Here is a 22,437-nt window from a genome sequence, read left to right as displayed (position 1 = left end):
TTGCCTCCGTGGGTCTTCTTATGGCTTCCTTGACCCCTCTGAGTTGTTCACTTCTATTCCCCCACTCTTTCCACAAAACTCCCGGGCTCAGCATGATGTTTGGCTGTAGTCTTTGCATCTGCCTCCATCCACTGCTAGATGAAGCCTCTCAGGAGACAGTTATGCTAGGCTCCTGTCTGCAAGCATAGCAGAGTATCATTAATAGTGTCAGGATGGGTCTCATGTTGGAACAGCCATTGGTTGGCTGTTCCCTCAGTGAAGAGAGGAATTCTTATGACCGTGCCATGTCTAGAAGGAATGCTAGTATTTTATGTCACATAGAAGAATTAAAAAAAAAAATTTCTAACCATAGTTTAAATAATTAGTGACTGGGAAGATCAGTTTATTTTTGAAGAATTAAAGAAGATAGCAATAAATTCTTTCTTTTCTTTTCTTTTTTCTCTTTCTCTTCCTTCCTTCCTTCCTTCCTTCCTTCCTTCCTTCCTTCCTTCCTTCCTCTCTCCTTCCTTCCTCCCCCTCCCCTCCCTTTCTTTCTTTCTTTCTTTCTTTCTTTCTTTCTTTCTTTCTTTCTTTCTTTCTTTCTTTCTTTCTCTCTCTCTCTCCCTTTCTCTCTCTCTCTCTCTCTCTCTCTCTCTCTCTTTCTTTCTTTCTTTCTTTCTTTCTTTCTTTCTTTCTTTCTTTCTTTCTTTCTTTCTTTCTTTCTTTCTTTCTTTCTTTCCAGAGCCTTGTGTAGTCCTGGCTGTCCTGGAACTCACTATATAGACCAGGCTGGCTTCAAACTCTGAGAGATTCGCCTGCTTCTTTTCCCACTATGATGGAATTAAAGGTGTACCACCACACCTGGTTAGAACTTCTTTTCATAGAAGTTTATCTGAGAGTGCTGCACCAGAACATACTGGTGCAGAGGTCAATAGACAGCTGCACATGGGAGACCCAAGTTGGATGAGAATATGCTGACACAGCAGGCAGCGACCTGGCACCAGGCAGCCATCTTGCTCACACAGCCCTTTGGTTATCACTTCTTTTTCTGTGCTGAACATTTCAGGAGGGCTATCAAAAATCACTTACAGCTAAAAATATAAGTTTGAAATATGAATCCTGGAGGAAGGAGTATCACCCAGGTTTACAGACCCAGAATTCCATCTGTCACACTTTATGCCTCATGTTTGGAAAGTGATTTTGCATCTTTTTTTTTTTTTTTTGCAAAAGAATTTTCATGTGTGCAATGTCCTTGGGAACCAGATAAGGACATTAGATCTCTGGAACTGAAGTTGCAGATGGTTGTGAGCTACCATGTGGGTGCTGAGAATTGAACATGGGCCCTCTGGAAAAGCAGCCAGTGCTCTTAGTCACTGAGCCACCTCTCTAGCTCCTGTACTGTTATTGTTTAAAACCTATTATTTACTTTTCTAAAAGCCAGTCATGGTAGTGCAGACCTTTAATTCTTGTACTTGGGAGGCAGAGGCAGAGGCAGAGGCAGAGGCAGAGGCAGAGGCAGAGGCAGAGGCAGAGGCAGAGGCAGAGGCAGAGGCAGAGGCAGAGGCAGAGGCAGAGGCAGAGGCAGAGGCAGAGGCAGAGGCAGAGGCAGAGGCAGAGGCAGAGGCAGAGGCAGAGGCAGAGGCAGAGGCAGAGGCAGAGGGAGAGACATCTTTGTAAGTTGAGGGTCATTCTCATCTACATAGCAAGTCCCAAGCCACCAGGGCTATATAATGACTCTCTCTCTCTCTCTCTCTCTCTCTCTCTCTCTCTCTCTCTCTCTCTCTCTCTCTCTCTCTCTCCCCCCCGCGCGCTCGCGCACGTATGATGGGGTGGGAACATTCATGTTACAGTATGCATATGGACCTCAGGAGATTTTATAGACATTATTTCTCTCCTTCTACCTTGTGGATCCCAGAGATCAAACTGAGGTCACTAGGTTTGGCAGCAAGCTCCTTCACCTTTGCTGAGTAACCTTGCTGGCTCATGTTGTGTTGTAAATGGTCATTGTCTCAATTGTTCATTTATCCATCTAACATTAGTCCTCGCTAATGACTTCTGAGAATCAGGCTATCAGTGAAGCAATTAGGACTTACTAAAGGTGATGGGTAAGAAAGCAACAGGACCCAACTTAGAATTCTGATAGAACTGTCTTCTGCAGTTGGACAGAGATTGTCTAGGAATGTCTAGGGTTGAGGCTTATGGACCTGGTGAACAGACAGGTTTGGGAACAATTTCTTTTTCTGATTCCAGGACAAGAAAGAAAGAACTGTTCTGTATTAAGTAAGGCTAACAGCTAATGTGATCTCAATGATAGGATGACTGTAGTAACCAGGTGAGAGGTGATAAAATAGAGACAGAGGTGTATAGGTGCTTCACTTAGATGGAAGAGGCTGAGCTCCCCCCCCCCCCCAATCCTAAGATAGCACGGAGAGTGGAGGCTGGATCTTCTGATCTTCTGATTTTAGAGGCTTTAGGCTTTACTTTCTATAATTACATTTTAAAATATATGTATCTATGTATACATCTATATTATCTATCTGTTTATCTCTCTAAGTATCTATGTATCTATGTATGTATCTATGTTATCTATCTGTGTATCTTTCTAAGTATTATGTATCTATATATGTATCTATATTATCTATCTGTGTATCTTTTTAAGTATCTATGTATCTATGTTTCTATCTATCTATCTATCTATCTATCTATCTATCTATCTATCTATCTATCTATTGTGGATGCATGGCACATGCATACTTTGATGTGTGTGTAGAACTCAGGAGATGACTTTTGGGATCTCTCCTTTCACTGTAGACTCTAGGGATTGAATTCAGGCTGTCAGGATTTCCCAGCCAACACTTTTGCCAGTGAACCATCTCACCTGTCTCCATAGTCTCGTACACATATATCTCCCTTTTTTTTTTCTGAGATAGGTCTAACATAGCCCAGGATGGCTTCATAATGATGTAGCCAAGGATGACCCTGAACTCCAGACTCTTCTTTCTCTTGCTGGTATTCCAGGTGCACATGGCTGACTTATGCATATCTTTATTTTTAATTATTATTTATTTTATGTGTATGGGTGCTTTGCTTGAATGTATGTCTGCGTAGTGCCCGTAGAGGCTAGAGGAGGGCATCAGATCCCTTGGGACTAGAGTTATAGACAGTTATGAGCTGCCATGTGGGTACTGGGAATGGAACTCAGGTCTTTTGGAAGAGCAGCCAGTGCTCTTAATCCAGCCCTAAATATTTAATTTTTAAAATCGGTTTTGGGGGATGGTGTCATGGTTTAGTGGTTAAGAATGCTTAGAGGGAGGGCTGGAGCGATGGCTCAGCAGTTAAGAGCACTGACTGCTCTTCCAGAGATCCTGAGTTCAATTCCCAGCAACCACATGGTGGCTCACAACCATCTGTAAATTAAAACTTTATTTTTATGTGGCATTTTGCCTGCACACATATGCCTCTGGATCGGAGTTACAGCCAGTTGTGAGCTGCCTTGAGGGAGCTGGGAATCAAACTTGGGTCCTCCAGAAGAACAGCCAGTGCTCTTAACCACTGAGCCATCTCTTCAGCCCAGAAAAATCTTTAACAAGAATATCAAAACTGCTGTTTTTCTAATTTGTGTGTGTGTGTGTGTGTATGTGGTGTGTGTATGTGTGTGTGAGTATGAGGTGTGTATATGTGTGTGTGTGGTGTGTGTCTCAGTGTGTATATATGTGTGTGGTGTGAGTTGTATGTGGTGTGTATATGTGCGTATGTATGTAGTGTGTATGTCTTTGTGTGTCTGTACATGTGTGTATATGTGCATGTATGTGGTATGTATATGTGTGTGGTGTGTGTGTATATGTATATATATATATGTGTGTCTGTATGTCTCTGTGTGTGTATGTGTGTGCATATGTGTGTATGTTTATGTGTGTGCATGTGTGTGTGGCATGTGTGTCTGTATGTGATTCTGTGTGTGCATGTGTATGTGGTAGTGTGTCTGTGTGTGTATGTGGTGTGTGTGCGCCTGTATTTGTGTCTCCGTGTATGTGTCTGTGTGTGTGTGTATGTATGTGTGTGTGTGTGTGTGTGTGTATATGTGTGGTGTGTCTGTAGGAATTATTTCTTTGAGACACTCAGTCTTTCAGCAAACCCAGGGTTTGTGATTTTCCCCTAGGCTGGCAGCCTGGAAGCCCCAACAGTCTTGTCTCTGTTCCCACATGCCTGAGCTTACAGTGGGCAGGACAGTGTGCAGGCTGGTTGTGGGGTGTTAGGTTCTGCACTCGGGTCCTAATGCTTACATGAGTGCTCATAGTCACTGAGTCAGCTCTTCACCACCTCAAATAGTTCTTAGTTCTTTTTTCTTTGCACTTGCTCTATAGATCCCCATCTCCTCTCAATCTGTTTTCAAGCCTTCTGGTTTTCCTTCACTTTCTTAAAGCCAAGAAAGAAACAAGGGACAGCCAGGTAAAGGCTTCCCAGTTTCTAAGTATTTTGTTCACTGGGACTAGATACCTTGGTGAAGAAGCAGATTCAATTGGATAGGTTCAGACTGAGAAGGGGAACTGTAAGCCTAAAGAAGTTCACTGGGTCACCAGCTACTTTAAACCCTTCCAGGCTTCTCCTGCACCTGAGGACAAGGAGCCCAGAGGGTGACCCCATTTTTCTCTCCAACATTTTTACTGGGCGTCAGACGAGACAGTTCCGGAAACTACAAAGAAACTGTAACAGCCTGAATTGCCGCCTCCTCAAATATTAACAACAACAACCCAACAGTAAAATTCATTACATCCATTCCCCTCCTCCTACAAGCACAGATCCAAAGACAGAAGTGGTCAGAGCCGTCTTCCTTATGGTCCAGCTTGGTCTTCCTTATTCCAGTCTGGGTTTCCCAAGGAAACTGTCGACCCCATATCTGGAAGTGTGCACCAGTAGCCAAGAGTCCCTCCACTTGCTCTTCAGGGCCAAGTAGGTGAAGATTAACGCAAAAGGAGGCAGAGGCTACAGGTGACTGGGCCAGAGGTAGACTGGTCTGCCTGGGTACTCGGTGAAATCAAGGATTGGGGCGGGGGGGGGGGGGAGGGAGGAGGGGTGTGCTTATGAGTCAACCTAGAGCAGCTGGTGGAATTAAAAAAGAAAGAAAGAAAGAAAGAAAGAAAGAAAGAAAGAAAGAAAGAAAGAAAGGAGGAGGGTGGGGGGAACGGATTTGGGGCAAACTTGGTTCTTAGGGGAGGTGCCCCTGAGACTGATCAGTCAGGAGGAGGTCCAGGGGCGGGACAGAGATGTCCCTTGGCTAAGATTGGATAACTGCTGAGGGCGGGAGCTGGCCTTGCACCGCCTGGGTTCCCAGTTTAGTAATTAGGGATATATACCGCAGGCACCGTCACTGCAGCGCGAGCGGGCTGGTTAGCAGCGCACGTGCTAGGCTCCGGGGGCCTTTCTGCTTACACACACGTTCTTTCTGTCCTGGGTTTCTTCGTCCCCGAGACCCACTCCATCTTCTACTTCTTTGGCTCTCGCCCAGCCCCCTACCCCAAGCTCTGAAACTCGTCGTCTGCAAAATCGAAATGGACACATCCATGAATTTCTCACGTGGGTTAAAAATGGACCTGATGCAACCCTATGACTTCGAGACGTTGCAGGACTTAAGGCCCTTTTTGGAGGAGTACTGGTGAGACCTGGTGATGGGGAAGGACCAACTGCTTTGAGGGAAGTGGAGACAGGGAGTGAATGACTGTAAAGTCTCCGACCGCCCGGTACTAGCTCCGATCCCCTGCCCCGACCCCTCTTTTAAGATACCCCTTTAAGAGATTAGCTCTAGAAGAAAGGGCTCAGAAGTGAGAAGTTGGAGAGAGGGATGTGGGAGGAGACAAAAACAAAGGGAAAAAATGGGAATTATAGTTGAGGAGAGATTGACCCGAATGAAGTGTTGTTAGTTGACTCTCAGAGAGAGACCAAGAAACACACACACACACACATACAGAGAGAGAGAGAGAGAGAGAGAGAGAGAGAGAGAGAGAGAGAGAGCCCGAGAGCCCAATCGAGCCCTGTGTGGGCACCTAGGATTAGCGTGTCCCACACACAATTATCATGTTCCCTTAGTGTCCCATCTTCTCTGATGTCAAGATAACACAAAGATGGGCACCCTGTCAAAGCTTTCCTGAGGCTTTCTGTCTTAGCCCTAAATCGTCCCAGACGTGTTTGGTGGGGTGACTTTGTTGTTCAATCATCTTGCCGTAAGTCAGACAGATGTTGCTACACTGTCTTACACCACAGGTTTGGACAGAGTAGTCTTGGCTGGGGGCAGACAACCAACCGTCACCTCCATTGAGACCTCATTGACAAAGTCATAATTACAGAAATCTCAAATGCACCCTGTGCTAGGTACTTTACATCTGTGAATACTGCCAAAGTACCCCACCCCCACTACCCCATAAAGATAAGGAAACCAAAGCATCATACTGCTGAAGCTCTAGTATAGAGGAGCCCCTTTGGGAGATGAGTGGGCATCCTTTTAAGCAATGCCCACTGTGAATCCATCTGTTTTCTGCCCTTCAGGGTAAGCTCATTTCTCATAGTGATCGTCTATCTGTTGCTCATCGTTGTTGGCCAGAACTACATGAGAACGCGGACGAGCTTCAGCTTGCAGGGGCCTCTCATCCTCTGGTCCTTCTTCCTGGCGATATTCAGGTAAGGTAGTCCTCCACCCCATACTCTGCCTGTTCTTTAGTCCTTACATCTCCATTTTATCCTGAGGGTTTCTCAAATTCTCAGCCACATTGACTTCTTTTCCATACCTGGGTTTTCTCCTTTCTTGAGCCCAAGACTACGGTCTCTGTTCCATTCCATCCCTCTTTAAAATGTTTACTTTAAAAGATAGTCTCTTAATCTGCATCCCAGACTGCTCTAGTAGCCCACTGTGTAACCTAGGCTAGGCTCAAATACCACAACCGTCCTGCCTCAGTCCCCTGAGTTCTGGGAATACAGATGCTAGGCTCTACCCCATTTCCTCTTGTGCTCGGGAAATCTATACGGGGCCGACAAAATTGTCTAGCCTTAAATATCTCAGTTCCCAAATTGCTCTTTCAAAGCAATCGAAGAGCATCAACAGGTTTCCCAGCTCCTCCTTGCCACGTCCTTCTGTCTCTTGTCACTCTTTTCTTATGACTGGCAACCTACTTCAAGAACCCTGTGCTTACCTTTGACTTTCACCTCTCCCCCTGTACCGACTGGCTTTTTCTTAACCCATATCTCACGGGGAATCCTTGTTAGATCTACCAGATTGGCCCCAGGAACTCAAAAGCTGTAGCCACCCTCCCCTTGGAAGGGTGAGGAGGTGATAGAGAGTTGGTTCCGACGTGAATGTGGTTGGGTCAGGTTCACACCTGGGCATTGCCTAATCCCTTTATACCTTTGTGCATGGTCTCACTTCAGTATCCTGGGTACACTGAGGACATGGAAGTTTATGGGAACAGTGATGTTCACAGTGGGCCTCAAGCAAACCGTGTGCTTTGCCATCTACACGGATGACGCCGTAGTCAGATTCTGGTCCTTGCTCTTTGTTCTCAGCAAGGTTGTTGAACTGGGTGAGTGCAGGGGCTTTGTCTCTGGTGCCCAGTGACTTGAATCCTTCCCCAGCACTCTTCCCTTACCCATCACATGGAGAGTCCCGTCCCTACTCCTGGGTCTTAGTGAGATATCCCCCACCCCATACCCACACCGTGAGATTTCCAGATGTGTTCACACACCCCGGGGGAGGGGGTGGTACCAGCACTGGGTGGCCTGATGATTATGAACCCTCATCTCTCAGGAGACACAGCCTTCATCATTCTGCGTAAGCGTCCACTCATCTTTGTCCACTGGTACCACCACAGCACGGTGCTACTGTTCACGAGCTTTGGATACAAGAACAAAGTGCCTTCAGGTGGCTGGTTCATGACCATGAACTTTGGCGTCCATTCTGTCATGTACACTTACTACACTATGAAGGCTGCCAAAGTGAAGCATCCTAACCTTCTCCCCATGGTCATCACCAGCCTGCAGATTCTGCAGATGGTTCTGGGCACCATCTTTGGCATACTGAATTACATCTGGAGGCAGGAGAAAGGATGCCACACGACAACGGAACACTTCTTCTGGTCCTTTATGCTATACGGGACCTATTTCATCCTATTCGCTCACTTCTTCCATCGAGCCTACCTCAGGCCCAAGGGCAAAGCTGCGTCCAAGAGCCAATGAGAGTTGGAAAGAAAGATGGAGCCTCAGCCGTTCCTCCATGGCACTAAGGGTTAGGTGTGGGAGAATGATTAGGGCACCTCCCTGTATGGTTTCCCCCATGGGATATGTACCCTCAAAGTTGCAGGAAGCTATGACAACCAAGAAATGTCACCCTTGGGGATAGGGGTGTGTGGTTTGGTACTTTGATGTTTCTGTCTTTAATGTGAAGGAAAACCAAGCCCTAGGAAGGAGATAGGACTGAGGTCCTTAAAATGGAGTTATTTATATTTATATTTAGAAATCTTTCTCTTCTTGCTCTATTTTTTAAAGAGGTCAACATGATCTTGAGGATTTGTGGACTTGGAGGGGAGGGGAGAGTGGACTGACTCTGTGGTAGGAGGAGGCTGACGCTGGGGAGTGTGTGATCTGCAGGCGGGGAGCCTGAGGGTGTGTGGAAGGATAGAGGCACACACAAACACTCAATAAGAATCCTAGGCCTGGTAGGCGCTTAATAAATGTCTTTTACAGACTAGAAGTTTATTGCTGTTAGAGACCCAAGCCTCTGAAAGGAACAGTGAGAAACAAGTCCTAAAATCATAGGCTAAACTGCAGACTAGATCGCTGCGTGGAAGCACTGGTGACCAGACCTACCGGCTGTCCTCCCAGAGACCACCAGGTGGCGTCGCAGCACCAGCAGAGAACGATCCCTGTCAGCTAGCTGGTCACACCAAGCTTCATACTCCTTTTATTCCAGGAGACCCTGCTTCCCTATCCTGGAGGGAAGGAGTGAGACGGCAACCTTAGAAGCCTGGACGCTCACTCCGTTCCTGTACATCCAGCTGTCCTTTTGGACAATGGGAAGGATGAAGGGAAGGAGGGCTCAACCGCAAGTCTGAATCATCAGGCCTTTGACAGTCCGCGCACGTTTATTTCATTGATCTGTGAAAACGGGATAGGGGGAGTCTGGAGAAGGCGGGGTGAGCCAAGGGTGAATTGGCCCTGGGGGAGCTGGTCCCTGTTCCTGGCCTTAGTCCCAGGGGCGCGGTCTCCGCATAGGGGTCAGACCACCGCTCGGGGGCTGCGAGAGAAAAGGCCCTCTTCGGAGCCCGCCGCCTCTTCCCGGGTGCCCTGGCACCCCTTTCAGACCCTGGGACGAGGGCAAGCCAGTCTAGGCGACCCCTGTCCGGAGAGGCTGTGAATTACTGCCCCGCCCTCGGGGATGGATCCACAGACCTGCGGTTCACACCGGCCGTTCCACGGCGTACTGGCAGGGGCTAAGGTTAGCGGCCGGCGGCGGCCCGGGCACGGCGGGGTAGCTGAAAGAGGCGTGCTGCTTGGCTTTGAGCCGCAGGCTAGCCAGGCTCGAGTTACACGGGTCCCGGTATACGTAGGGGGAGGAGGCGGCTGCAGCGGCGGCTGCGGCGGCCGAGGCGTAAGGGCAGGACACTGCCCCCGAGGACACGGCGGCTGGAGCCAGCCCGGGGGGTGCCCCGCCCAGGCCCTGCAAGGCTCCGGGACCTGGTACGGTGCCCGGGGCAGCGGCGGCCGAGGGCACCATAGAAGCAGCGATGGAGCTGGGCGGTGAGAATACAGGCTGTGAAGCCAGAGGCCCCACGTTGACCGAGTTGAAGGCGAACGGGAAGGTCTTGGCGGCGAGCGGCGGGGCGAGAGCCTTGGGCGGCCAGTTGCCGTACGAGTAGCCCGGGTACACATCCTCGTAGGGTGGCACCAGGCCCCCGAGCGGGGCTGCGAAGCCACCCTTGCACAGCTCCGCCTGCTGGCTGCGCTCCCGCTTCCGCCACTTGGCGCGCCGGTTCTTGAACCACACCTGCGGGTATCGGAGAAAGGCTGTCAGGAGGCGGAGTGGCTGGGGACTGGGCCACCCACAGTAGGATCGAGCCCCGGCGGGGAAGATCAGAGGTGCATGGTGGATGCAGGCTGGAAGGGACGAGCGCACCGAGCCTGGGGGCCAGAGAAGAGAAGCCAGGGACCGCAGGGTCTGGGGGGAACAGCTCGGGATCAAAGGGAGATGAGGGGAAGGTAGAGCCTTGGTCCCAGCCGAGGAATCGAGGGATGGGGGTGGCAGGCAAGGCAGCAGGAGGGTGGGGATCCTGGGGCCGGAACTGGGCCCGACGTGGCACCGGCCCCGCAGAGCCACCAGCTACTTGGGATGGGGAGTGGGGGGCACGAGAGCGAGGTGCGCTCAGGTGGGGCCATACCCGCACGCGGGCCTCAGTGAGGTTGGTCCACACCGCGATCTCTTCGCGCGTGCTCATGTCAGGGTAGCGATTCCTTTGGAAGGTGGCCTCCAGCTCCTGCAGCTGCTGGCTGGTGAAGTGCGTGCGCTGCCGCCGCTGCTTCTTCTTCAGAGAGCCGTCCTCGGGGGAGCCCCCCGGCAGTGAGGCCGAGGCCTTCTCCGAGTCTGAGGGCCAGAATGGGGCAGGTCATAGGGCGCTAGGGCCTGTGAGGAGTCTCTGGTTCAGGGGCCTCAAGGAATTCCTCAGCCCCTGGCTGGCTCCCGCTCAGGTTGTCACTCTAGCTCCCACCCCGCATCAAGGCTAAACTGTGTTCTCCTCCACCCCCAGAAGGGGGCGCGCTCACCACTGTGCTCCTGCCCCTTGCAGCCATGTTCTGGAAGTGGAGGGTGTGGAGTGCCTGCGTCGGACAACGACAGCGCAGGGCTTCGAGCCTCTGCCTCACCAAGCAGCCCAAACTCCATGGAGGGAGGGCTCTAGTAGAGGAAAGAGAAGACATATGTCAGGCTAATAGAAGTAAAGATCAGGGGCTTAGGGATATACTGATGTGGTGTGTGCCTGTGATCCTAGTACTTAAGAGGCAGAAACAGGAAGATCTTCACTCTACAGTGTGTACCTGGTCAACCAAGAACACACGGTGAGACACACTGTCTTAAACAAACAAACAAACAACAACAGCCAACAAACTATCGATTTATCAGGCTCCTAATAGGGTTTCCTCATAACATTCTTGCCTCTTTTCCTATCCACTGACAAAAAGCTATCCCGAATGGTGTACTATAGAATAGAGTAGGGCGGGGCAGAGGAGATGGCTCAGCCGCTAAAGGCACCGGCTGCTCTTCCAGAGGATGTTTCTTCGATTCCCAGCACCCATATGACTGGCTGCTCACAACTGTCTGAATCTCTAGTTCCAGGGGATCCAAAGCTTTCTTCTGCCTCCACCCCCCGCCCCAGGGACTAGGCACTCTGGTGAACAAACATATATGCAGGGAAAGACACCCATACACTGGAAAAAAAAGAGTTGGGAAAGAAGGCCAATGAGAAAAGGTGTACACTGAGAGGTTTTATGTAAGCACATGTACGATAGACTCATTAACTGCTGGGCTTATGCCTAGTGCCACGGCTACTGCATTTTGTTTGTTTGAGGCAGGGTCTCATGTAGCTCAGGCTAGCCTTAATTTTTGATCTTCCTTGCTGCTCCCACCTTTGAATGCTGGAATTTCAGACCTGGGTTACCATGCCTATCTTTCTGTCTGACTGTCTATCTATCTATCTATCTATCTATCTATCTATCTATCTATCTATCTGGTTTTTCTAGACAGGGTTTCTCTATGTAGCCCTGGCTGTCCTGGAACTCATTCTGTAGAACAGGCTGGCTTCCAGCTTAGAGAGCTGCCTGCCTCTGTCGCCCAAGTGCTGGCATTAAAGGCATGTGTGTGTTGCAGCCGCCACTACTATCCCGGCTTTAAAGGTTTTTGTTTTTTTCTTTTTCTTTTTCTTTTTCTTTTTCTTTTTCTTTTTCAGTTTTCTTTTTCAAAAATAGAATATTTGTTTAGAGCCAGGTGTGGTAATGTAGATCTGTAATTCTAGTACCCTTGGAAGGCAGACCTGGAGTTTAAGGCCAGCTTTAGCTACATGAGACCCTGCCTGAAAAGACAAGCAGTGATTCAGATGGTAAAGTACTTGTCATACAAGCATAAGGACTTGAGTCTGATTTATTCTAGCATCCACAAAGCACCACCCTGTAACCCCAGCACCGGGGAGATAGAAACAGGAGGACCCCTGGCCAGCTAGTCAAGGTGAACTGACTAGATCCAAATTCAACAAGAAACTCTGCCTCAAAACAACACAAAACAAAAACAAAATAAAACAAAAACCCCAAGAGACAGAATGATTGAGGAAGACTCCAGATGTTAACCTCTGGCCTCCATCCATCTCTGCATGTGCACCTTCACACACAAAACTTTCACACATATACCCAAAGAATATGTGTTTAGATTTCCAGTAGAACATCTCTAATCCAAAAGCTCCAAAAACTGTAGGCTGGAGAGATGGCTCAGCAATTAAGAGGACTGGTTGCTCTTCCAGAAGTCCTGAGTTCAATTCCCAGCATCCACATGGTGGCCCATAACCATCCATAACTGTAGTCCGATGGGGTCTGATGCCCTCTTTCGGTGTGTAGGCATGCATGCAGATAAAATACCCATATACACAAACAAAACAAGATAATTAAAAAAAAAAAACCAAAACTGGGTGTACCCCCCACCTCAGCTTTTGGATTTCAGAGAATTTCAGATTTCAGACCTTGAGGTTAGGAATGGTTAGCCCAACCCACCCATTTCATAGGTGGAACCTGAGACCCAAAGCAACTTAGCTTAAAGTATGTGTACAGTTAGGACCTGAGCTAAATCTGTGGGCTCCTAAAGAGGCTTTTCCAAGTTGTGTTCCTTGGAGCCCTCTGTTGAAGTCCTCTCAGGGATTTTGCTAGAACTCCAGATTGGATCTCCTCAGGTCTGCTTCCACAGTAGGACAGGTCTGCTTGTTTGAGTTATTTATACTTTCTTAGTAAATGGCTTGTTTGAATAACCAGTTCCATAACAGAACCAAGATGGGGAGACGGCTCCACAATTTAAAGCACTTGCTCTTGCAGAGGACCCAGGTTGGATTTCTAGCTTCCATATGGTAGCTCCTCGCCATTACCATCAGTAACTCCAGTTCCAGGGAACCCAGTTCCCTCACCTCGTCTTCATGGAGGTAAAACAGTCATACAAGTAAATTTAAAAAAAAATCTGAAAATTGAAGAAAAAAAAAAACAAGAAAGAAGAAAAGAAACCTACAAGGCACATAGGCTCCTTCTGTTCCTTTGCTTGTCCAAAACGTATCTCACCTCCTACCAGTCATCCCTCCCTCCACCTCATGTCTGGCCATCACACCATTCCAGGCAGCATGTATGGATTCCCTTACACAGTTCTCCCAACACACACACACACACACACACACACACACACACACACACACACCACTTCTTGCCAGGATTCCTATCTCAGACCTAGCCTGATTTTCTGAAGGAGTCTGCCAGGGTCCCTGCTGAGTTTCCCCTTGGTTGGCCCCTTTTCTGGTTGACATTCACAAGACCTCACATGGGAGGAAAGAAAAGGGACAGTAATGGGTCCCTTGACTCCAAGAGCCTCTTGGGCAGAAAACAGAAACTAGGGACAGAAGGAGAGAGCTAGGTGGGGGTGTCTCTGTCTCCAACACCCTCTCCTCATTATCAGGGACATTATGGCATTACTGTGGTGAATTAGCTCAGATTGATCGGGATGTGCATCTCTTGGCTGATCCAAATTTATTAAGAACCTTTCTGAAGGGTGTGAGACTGGACAATGGCCTGTGTTTTGTACATGGTAATACGCTCTTCAACCAGTTCTGAGAACACAGCCCTAACTCAAGCCAAGCTGACAGTAGGATCGGGTTTGAACAGAATTCTTGCTCTTTCCACTGGCAGTCGGGTCTTGTTCTTGGACTCTTCCTGGGGCTAGAGAGGTAAGACGGGAGGGAACCCAGTAGGGAAGGAGAGGAGTTGGGCCAAGGATGGAGGTAGTCAGTTAACTTCCCTTTCCAGGTCTCAGGGCAGGAGCTGGAGGCTTGGCAATGGAAAACCTAGGCCCAACAATGGTCCCCTGGATTGGAGATGGCCTTGCAAGGAACTGTGGTAGCAGGACCAGCATGGCTTCAATTTTTCTGGGGAGATGTGGGAGGAAGTTAGCTCTGGAAATTGAGGTGCTCTGCAGCCTGGCCTTCCTTCAGACTCCAGATGACCTTGAAATTCAAACCACGCTCCTGACTTTTCCAGGAGCCACAGAAGCAATGCAGAACTGGCCAAGGGGACAGTGAGGTTTGCCCGCAGGAAAAACTATGTCTCTCTGTTGCCGTCCATCCTTCCAGTGTGTCCTGGCAGCAGACTTTTGGTTTTCCAAGCTCCCCTTCCCCTGGCATTCCATACCTGCCGCTTGATTTCATCCTCTATTTCAGTAGAAGGAGGCCCGGGCAGAGGGTAGCAGCCAGAGCAAGTGACAGGCAGAGTTCAAGCTGTGCGCTCCCAGAGACAGACGACACATGTGCAGCCACACACAGGCCCCCACTTAGACACAGCGAGCACTTGGACGTGAAGCCAGAGGCACACACACACACACACACACACACACACACATGCTCTCTCACACATGCGCTCCCACATCTAGGCAGACAGACACACTCGGTCATACAGTCTCCTCTGTCTCTCTCTGACAGGGACAGCTGCCTGGGCTGTTTTGGAGCTAGCCATTCCCCTCCCCCTTCCTCCCCCTCCCTGGCCCCTCTGAACCTCAGCTCTCTCAGTCCCAGGAGTTCAGAACTCTGTGTGGGGGAGGAGGAGGCCACGGGAGCAGGGAACAATGTCCCTCACTGAGTGGCTCTTGGAGAGAGAGGCTGCTAGGCTGAATGGAAAGGAGGCACGGAGTAAGAAGGCTGGGGTGAGGGGATCAGGTAGAGAGGTGACCCGTTATGGGCCAAAGGAATCAGGTTTGAAGTCAAAAGATCCAGGTTCGGGTTCTGATAACCCCCAACTTGCTGTCTGAGTGTCCTTGGCAAGTTACTTTCTTTTGAGCACAGTACATGTTTCATCATTAAGAGTGAGATCATAACACCTTCTCTGTCTGTCTCCATGCCTTCGGCTTCTTTCTTTTCTCCTTTAGATAAGTTACTGCTGCTGCACAAGATGCCTTCCAACTTCTGACCTTCCTGCCAGGTGCGGGTATTACAGATGTGTGCCCACGACTCTGCCTTCATCACTAGATTCTTTATTTATATTTATCTGAGATAGAGTCACACGGCACGAGGCCTCACTTACAGCTAAGAATGGCCTGGAACCTCTGGTCCTCCTGTTTCAACCCCATCCATGCCCCAAGTGCTGGGATTAAAGGCATGTCCTACCACCATAACCAGTTTATATGGTGTTGGGGATTGAATCCGAGGCTTAATTCACGTTAGGCAAGCACTCTGCAAACTGAGCTACATCCCTTGCTCCAAAGTATAGCTTGGGCTGCCTCCTGTGTCTTGGTTTTCCTGTCTTATCTTCTTTAGCATTTGCCTACTGGCAAGCACCATCACAATTGGCCAGTTTGGTTATAAGGTTCAAATAACATAGAGCTTATATAAAAATAAAAATCAGAATGTTTTCCTAGTTCCTTCTAGGAGCTGAGCACTGAATCAGCCACTGAGCTAGAATGGAGACTAAGAACTTATCCTTGCTTGGGTGGCTAACCTCTCCAGTCTCTGTGCCACAATAAAAAAGTCCTTGTGGGTACTGGTGAGATACTGCGCTTCAGCGAGTGATGTGGCATACTGTCCTGAACTGGGAGCACACAGAATAAGAAAACAGCAGAGCAGGCTAAGGAGTGTAAGCAGGGAGCCACTTTGGGGACCAGAGACTGGCCAAGGAAGATTGAGGCCTTCTGACTCTTGACTGAGCTCCTAACTACAGGGTGAGGGGTTGGGAAGGACTCTCTGTCTGTGACAATACAGAGAGAAATGCACACTAAGGCCGGGGATATGAAGAGAAGAAATCGAGGGCACAGAACTCAGGCAGGCAGCCTCATGTCCGGGTGGGCTGGTCAGGCAAAGGCTGGGGGCGCCAAGTTGTTATCTGAGTTGGAGACAGGCTGGCTGAGGATTAAGCTCCCCCAAACTGGGAGAGGCCAGGAAGCTGGGGAGTTGGGCTAGGGGCCAGGGACTTCATCTCACTCAGTGGATAGTTAGGGATAAACAGCAGTGTGGAAGCGGCAGGACTGGGTGATGCTGGCAGGGCCAGACATAGCCAAGAGATAACTGTGGTGATGTATCTATCTCCAAGAGGGTTTGTCTGGCCACCCCTATTCTTTCTGCCACATTGTACTTGGGATGTGAGGAACAAACTTCACTGGCATTATGGTGGCTAGCTCAGGCCTAGGGGAAATAGAAGACCTTCAGGTATGTTTTGATTTCAAAGTACAAAAGGTCTATTATGGACAAGCAAGAACACAATAGTCACAAGACATTAAGAGCAAGGCACAGACCATAGGCTAAAGAAGTCACACTGTGTGTGTGTGTGTGTGTGTGTGTGTGTGTGTGTGGTTCCCAAGGAATGAAAGCTCACTGCAAGAAGACAACTCTCATGGAACCTGCTTACAGTCCAGAGGAGTAGATCAAGGCCACAGGCAGAATCCAAGACAAATTGAAACATCAGTGCCTGAAGCAGGAGGAATGAGCAGGGAAGGAATGGGAGAAATCTTCATCTTGGAGGCAGCAGATGAGGAGGGAGAGAAGCGGGACCAGGATTGTGATCTATGGCTCTGCTTAGCAAAACAGTAAACTGGGAACAGGTGAAAACCAAGGTCCCGAACAAGTACAGTGCCATCGCACATCCTGAGGCTGAAGCGAAACCCTGGGGATGGATACATCCTTCTTCTATTCACTGGAGGTACACAGTGTCCAGACTCTGGTCTGCTGAACTGCAAGTGTGCAGTGGAGAACAGATGTGTGCCCACAGCTTTGGGATGAAGCCCCTGCACCTCAGGTGGAGGCAGGATTTGACTGATGTATTCATGTTATCAAAGGGGGTGTAATGGGGATCAGATAAGGAGTTATACATGCTTCTCGGTGCCCATCCCTCACTTCCTTCTTTGATAAGGCATTATATGTGTGCGCGAAGAGGCGTCCCCAGGGACTGAAATCCACTAACTTTAACTTTCTCACAGTCTAGGGAGGCAAACAGAATATAGGATGAAAATAACGGAGCATATAGATCTTACTCTCAGGTGTGGGAGATTAGAGGTATCAAGTGTTGGGGGGCTCAGAGAATGCAGGTACATCATTGATATGGGGGTTGAGGAGAAAGAGAAGGGTCAGGGTCTTCTAAAGAGCCCACAACTGTTGAGGGTAAAGGGCAATGCAGAGCCTCATTTGATCAGAGGCTTAATGTGGGCCATGAGAGTCCAGAAGGAAAGAAGGGCTTCAGTTGAGGAGTCGTGATGAGAGGTAATTGCTGATTCGGATTTAGTGCAGTCAAGGCTAGACTGTTCTTGGCTTTTCTGTTAAAAGGAACATCTCCTACATTCAGGGTGTGGTGATATATGCCTATAATCCCAGCACTCAGGAGGCTGAGGCAGGAAGATCAAGAGCTTAAATCCAGCTTGGTCTTGGGCTATATAGGGAACCCATATATGAAAATAGGGGCAGGGATGAAACGGCAGCAACGAATATGAAGAATCTGTGAGATCTCTAGCTTGATTTTATGTAACCAGCATGTTCATTTCCATGTACTGGGGATGGAACCAGGCCCCTTGCACACGCTAGGCAAACAGTCTACTACCACTAAGCTACCCGAGGCACATCCCTAGCCCCACCCCCAGCTTAATTTTAAGACTTCTAATCGATCTTGCATCCTATTTCATAAAGCACGCCATGTGTATATACACACCTGGCCCCAGTCTTAAGGAAGACAGGCCGTGGCCAGCCCATTGCTGTCCTATTCCTGGACTGCCTTCCCAGCTCTGCACCAAGAAGCGTTACTGCAAGCCCGAGGACGTACAAGCAGATGACATACAAAAGTGACATCTTTGTGACCTTTATTTGCAGTGGTAACTAGAATGGATCAGGCTGGGGAACAGATTTGTAAAGAAGGTTGAAACCATGCCAGGCAGCATTGGGGGAGGGGGCGCTGAGGCCGGAAGTTTCCAGTTCAAGGCCAGCCTGGGCTACATAAGGAGGCCCTGTTACAAGTAATCAGAAAGTTAAAGATGGTCTTGAGGTCGAAGGATGGGGGGAGTCTTGTACATCACGTATGTCTCTTGCCATAGCGCTCTCCCTCCTCTGCCCCCCCCCCCCCCCCCGTCACACTGACAGGCCACTATCAATTACTGTGCACACTGTAAGTCCTCTAAAGCTCAGATTCTAATACCTCCTTTTAGTTAGCTCTCATCCCTCTCTCCCATACTCTAGCAAGCGTCAGTTAAAAAATGGGGAAGGAAAGATTCGACATGCTTTGCTCGCTGTAGTTCAGCCTCAGTCCTTGCACCCTGCCCTCTCTTCCTGGACCTAGATCCTAGGCTCTCATTGACATTCTCCAGCAGTGGACAGGCAGAGTTCAGATCAGGCTATTTGGTAGAAAGGTGAATATACAGGGGGGAACTCCTCATATTCTCAGAGAGGGATAGGGGTGATAGCTGACACTGGAACTCCAGGGAAAATGTTCCATCTCTCCTTAAGAGTCTGGCTGTAGCTGGATCAAGGGTATGATCAGGCTACTCTAAGGCAAAAGCCCCTGCCTTCCAAAGAAAGATGCTATGGTCATGGGGACGGCAGTTTGGGCATAATAATAGCCACGAGGCTTCTTCCAGTGTTCCTCCGTTTACAAAGAGCTTTCCTTATATACATGATTGATATGTTTCATTTAACCCACAGGCCCCTGAGTGGCAGGGATGTCTATCCCTGCTTATCTCCAAAAAGGCAGGAAATAGTCCCAGGCTGCACAGAACCAAGAGGTTTGAACTGAGTTCTGCTATTTTTCTGGTCTTCCACGCCACACTGCAGCTATTCGTGACTGACACGCACTGATTGCCAGAAGCCCTCTAAGATCCAGTTCTACTCAACTGCCTCTCTTGCTTCTCTGAAAAGGAGCTCTGGAAGTTAGCTGTCCACAGGACCCAAGCACAGTTTCCTAAGCTCGCAAGCCGCCCACTCCCAACCCCATCTTCAGTTTCACGAGTTCAGCAAGCAAAGCCTTCTGCTCATGTAGGTCTTTTCGTGTTGTAGATTTTCATCCTGCTGCACCTAAACTTTCTGTCACTCTTTCCTGGCTGCATTCCTGGTTCCCCATGTCAACTATTCTCTGTCTCTGTCTCTCTGACTCTGTCTGTCTGTCTGTCTGTCTGTCTGTCTGTCTCTGTTTCTCTCTCTGGAACCCAGGACCTTGGATAGGCTGTGCAAATACCTTCTCACTAAGCTATACTCCCAGCTCCACTCTCTGACTTCTCTAGGCCTGAAACATCCTCCCTAAGAGCTGCTGGTCAGTTACACACTCGGCTACATGGTTTCATGCAAGAATGGCGGATTTTCTTTTTTGTTATCTTTGTTATGATGTTATTTATTTATTTGTTTATTTATCTATCATCTCTTTGGTGGAAGCAGAACTTTGAGTTTTCAAAGAACCAGCGGTAATGCCTTCTTTCTTTCTTCTCTAATATGGAGTCCTTCATTTCCTGGTTAGTTTCAGTGATTTTTTTTTTTCTTTTTTCTTTCCAAAGCAACGGGAGCATAAACCCCTGAGACGTGTATGATAATGAGATGGGAGCAGTTGAGGCATGGTTTTCTATTTATCAAGGAGAGCAAGGGACAAATAAAAGAAGAGGAACAAGGTCTTAGCCAGTACCTAAGAAAACTTTAGGCCTGAGTAATGGAAGTAGGTGTGTAAGAAATAAGAATTATATTTTACTCTTGGGTGGAGAATGAGAAAAGTAACCTCCTCCCCCACTCCTTTTCTTTCTTTCTTTCTTTCTTTCTTTCTTTCTTTCTTTCTTTCTTTCTTTCTTTCTTTCTTTCTTTCTCTCTCTCTCTCTCTCTCTCTCTCTTTCTTTCTTTCTTTCTTTCTCTCTCTCTCTCTCTCTCCCTTCCTTCCTTTCTTTCTTTCTTTCTTTCTTTCTTTCTTTCTTTCTTTCTTTCTTTCTTTCTTTCTTAAAAGATAACTCATTGTTAAACAGCGCCTTGCGGTTAGTCCTCCTGAAAACGCACCCCCTGGCTGAGTTGTCATGTTTGCGAGTATAGATTCAGAGTTCCCTTTACTCTGTCCTCTTCTGCCTAACTGGGCTCTAGCTAGAGTTGGTGGTCAGGGAGGGTGGTCATTGTATTGGTCCAAAGGAGTCAGAGCCCCCCCTCAGCCAGAAGAAAACAAACAGGGACATTCTTCCTGGCCAGGCTGAGAGGCTAGTAAAGGCACCCCGTGGGACCACAGAGTCGGAACTTCAGCGGCCCCTTTCCCTCTTCCCCTGGTCTCAAGACCATAGGCTTTGTTTTGTGAAAGGGTTAAAATTTTCTTGTCTGGAAGGTTCTTAGTTGGCCAAGGAGCCTTGAGTGGGCTAACAACCAGACTAGGAATTTGAGGGTATCCGGTCAGTTGTATTGGAATTAGAGTTAGAAGGAAAGAAAGAAGGCCTAACAGTTGACTCAGTTTGTGAAGGGACTGAGCCCCTCGGAGGCTTGTGGGTGGCCTGCGGCTGCTGCACCCTGTAGCTTAGTCTTCCCTTTGTAGGGCTTAGCCTTTCCTCAGTTTGGATTGGGGACATCTACTGATGCCCTGATCTCTTTGAGCTGGAGCGGGGGTTGTCTTGCAGAGGAACCCTGCCCCAAGGCCAGGCTGCACCCTTTACTCTCCCAGCTCCTTTCAGGCCCAAACGGGCAGGAGAAGCAAAATCAAGTTTGAAAACTGGGAGCTGGGATTTCAGGGGACCCACCGAGCCGACCCCATGGCACATAACGCAGCTGGTCAGGCGCCTCAGGATAGGTGGACGGACATGCCAGTCGGCCAGGGACATTCCGTCCACCACTGCTGGACACATCGTCAGCTCCAGAGAGACCCACATTGCCTCCCCAAACGTTCTATCCGCCCCAAAACCCACGTGCCGCTGACATTCTGTGCGATTCCGAGGAGGCTCCGTATCTGGACCCTTCCAGATCCAAACGGCCCACGACAGACCTGCCAGTCCTGTCGCGTTGTGCTGGCAGCTTGGGCCCTGTAGCTCACAGCGGCCATCTGACCCAGTAGCGACTCTCGCAACACGGCTCCTATTCCAACTGCGGAGCAGCTGGGAAGGAAAGCATGAGCTACTACGCGCACCCCTACTTCCAGCCGCTGGAGTCTGTCTAAGCCTGGGTCAAGTGGCGCTGCGAGCCGCCTGTTGCCCTTAGGCTGAGCGACCGCTGCCCTCTCCTCAGTTGGCTACAGTCTCTGCTACCCTTATCACCTTCTGGCCCTTGCCGCTTGCCCCTAGATTTCAAGGTGCTTTCTGGTAAAGATTTCCAGACTACCCACTCTGTGATTCGTGCAGTTCTTCGGCTTCTCTCTGGGTCCCCTAAATCTCTTCTTCTCAGTCTCCCAGGTCCTTCCTCAGAGTTTCCCTTCTACCATGTCCCAGCCCCGGGGCTACTGTACGCCTTTTCCCTTTTGACCGATTCCCCAAACACCAGAGTTCAACCGCTCCAGGTTTCCTTTTAGGAGTCCCAGGACCAGCCTTGGCCCCTCGGTCCCCTAAGCCCCTGTCCCCTGCATGGTCAAGTACTCACAGTGCGTCCCGCAGCAGGCAGACTCCGGGTGGTGGCTGCGGCGGCGGCGTTCTGGAGCGCAGGCAGGGGCCAGGGGCCAGGCACCCTGCGGGGTGGGGGCCGCCCCCCTGCTCCGGGGCGGCCGCTCCGCTGGGCTCTCCCAGGCTAGCGGAGGAGAGAGTGAGCCTTACAGTGCAGTGCCACCCCCCGCCGGCGCCCATTCACTTTATGGCAACCCAGGGCGCCCCCAGCCCGCCGCAGAGTGCCGCGCGCCCCAGGCCCCGCCCCTTTCCAGCTGCGCCGCCCTTACTCCTCCCTTTCCAGCTGTGAACCTTTAGACCCCACCTTAGTGGGAGGGGTCCTGCCACCGGGCAGCCAAAAACTCCGCCCCTATGGCCAATCAGAAGCGTTTGCCATCAGCTGAGCAACGCCCCCTCCCCACGTGGCTCGGACTGCGCTCCAGCTGGGACTCTCGGGTTCGGCAAAGCCAGCAAAAGTACGGTAGTCGGTGTCGCCCCTGAGTCCAGCCCGAACTGTGGCGAATTGAGGCCTTGGTCTCTCCCCGGAGTCACGAGAAGCAGTGCCGGGGGAGACGGCTGCAGGACCGCCAGGCGGGACAGAGAACCCGGCTGTCGGGTCTCAGCTCCCACACTTTGCTGCCGCTCGTTTCGCC

General features: G+C 49.7%; 2 protein-coding genes across 2 annotated transcripts; one reads left to right on the top strand and one right to left on the bottom strand.

The window, feature by feature from the left end:
• The first annotated feature begins 5,528 nt into the window (after positions 1 to 5,528).
• On the top strand, positions 5,529 to 8,199 carry Elovl3 (ELOVL fatty acid elongase 3). The gene is made up of 4 exons (XM_021152071.2): positions 5,529 to 5,632; positions 6,520 to 6,651; positions 7,396 to 7,547; positions 7,772 to 8,199. The coding sequence occupies exons 1-4, from the start codon at positions 5,529 to 5,531 to the stop codon at positions 8,197 to 8,199; spliced, it is 816 nt and encodes a 271-aa protein (XP_021007730.1).
• Positions 8,200 to 9,304: 1,105 nt separating this feature from the next.
• Pitx3 (paired like homeodomain 3) lies at positions 9,305 to 21,985 on the bottom strand. Its single transcript, XM_085833922.1, has 7 exons — positions 21,809 to 21,985; positions 18,834 to 18,840; positions 18,140 to 18,168; positions 11,383 to 11,397; positions 10,780 to 10,909; positions 10,398 to 10,600; positions 9,305 to 10,006 (listed from the first exon to the last, which is right to left on the bottom strand). The coding sequence occupies exons 1-7, from the start codon at positions 21,983 to 21,985 to the stop codon at positions 9,419 to 9,421; spliced, it is 1,149 nt and encodes a 382-aa protein (XP_085690048.1). The 3' UTR covers positions 9,305 to 9,418.
• Between the last annotated feature and the right edge of the window lie 452 nt (positions 21,986 to 22,437).

This window comes from Mus caroli, unplaced genomic scaffold (assembly GCF_978045245.1).
Source record: "Mus caroli unplaced genomic scaffold, Mus_caroli_1 scaffold_20, whole genome shotgun sequence".
NCBI classification, from domain to species: Eukaryota; Metazoa; Chordata; class Mammalia; order Rodentia; family Muridae; genus Mus; species Mus caroli.
Note: the sequence above shows the minus strand (reverse complement) of the source record. Positions and strands in the feature narration are given on the sequence as shown.

Coding starts and splice junctions, on each gene's coding strand:
- Pitx3 (XM_085833922.1), bottom strand. CDS start 21,985: ATGGGCGCCGGCGGGGGGTGGCACTGCACTGTAAGGCTCACTCTCTCC. Junction 10,601..10,779: donor CAAGGGGCAGGAGCACAGTG/GTGAGCGCGCCC, acceptor TCTGGCCCTCAG/ACTCGGAGAAGGCCTCGGCC. Junction 10,007..10,397: donor TCACTGAGGCCCGCGTGCGG/GTATGGCCCCAC, acceptor CGATACCCGCAG/GTGTGGTTCAAGAACCGGCG.
- Elovl3 (XM_021152071.2), top strand. CDS start 5,529: ATGGACACATCCATGAATTTCTCACGTGGGTTAAAAATGGACCTGATG. Junction 6,652..7,395: donor TTCTTCCTGGCGATATTCAG/GTAAGGTAGTCC, acceptor GTCTCACTTCAG/TATCCTGGGTACACTGAGGA. Junction 7,548..7,771: donor CAGCAAGGTTGTTGAACTGG/GTGAGTGCAGGG, acceptor CTCATCTCTCAG/GAGACACAGCCTTCATCATT.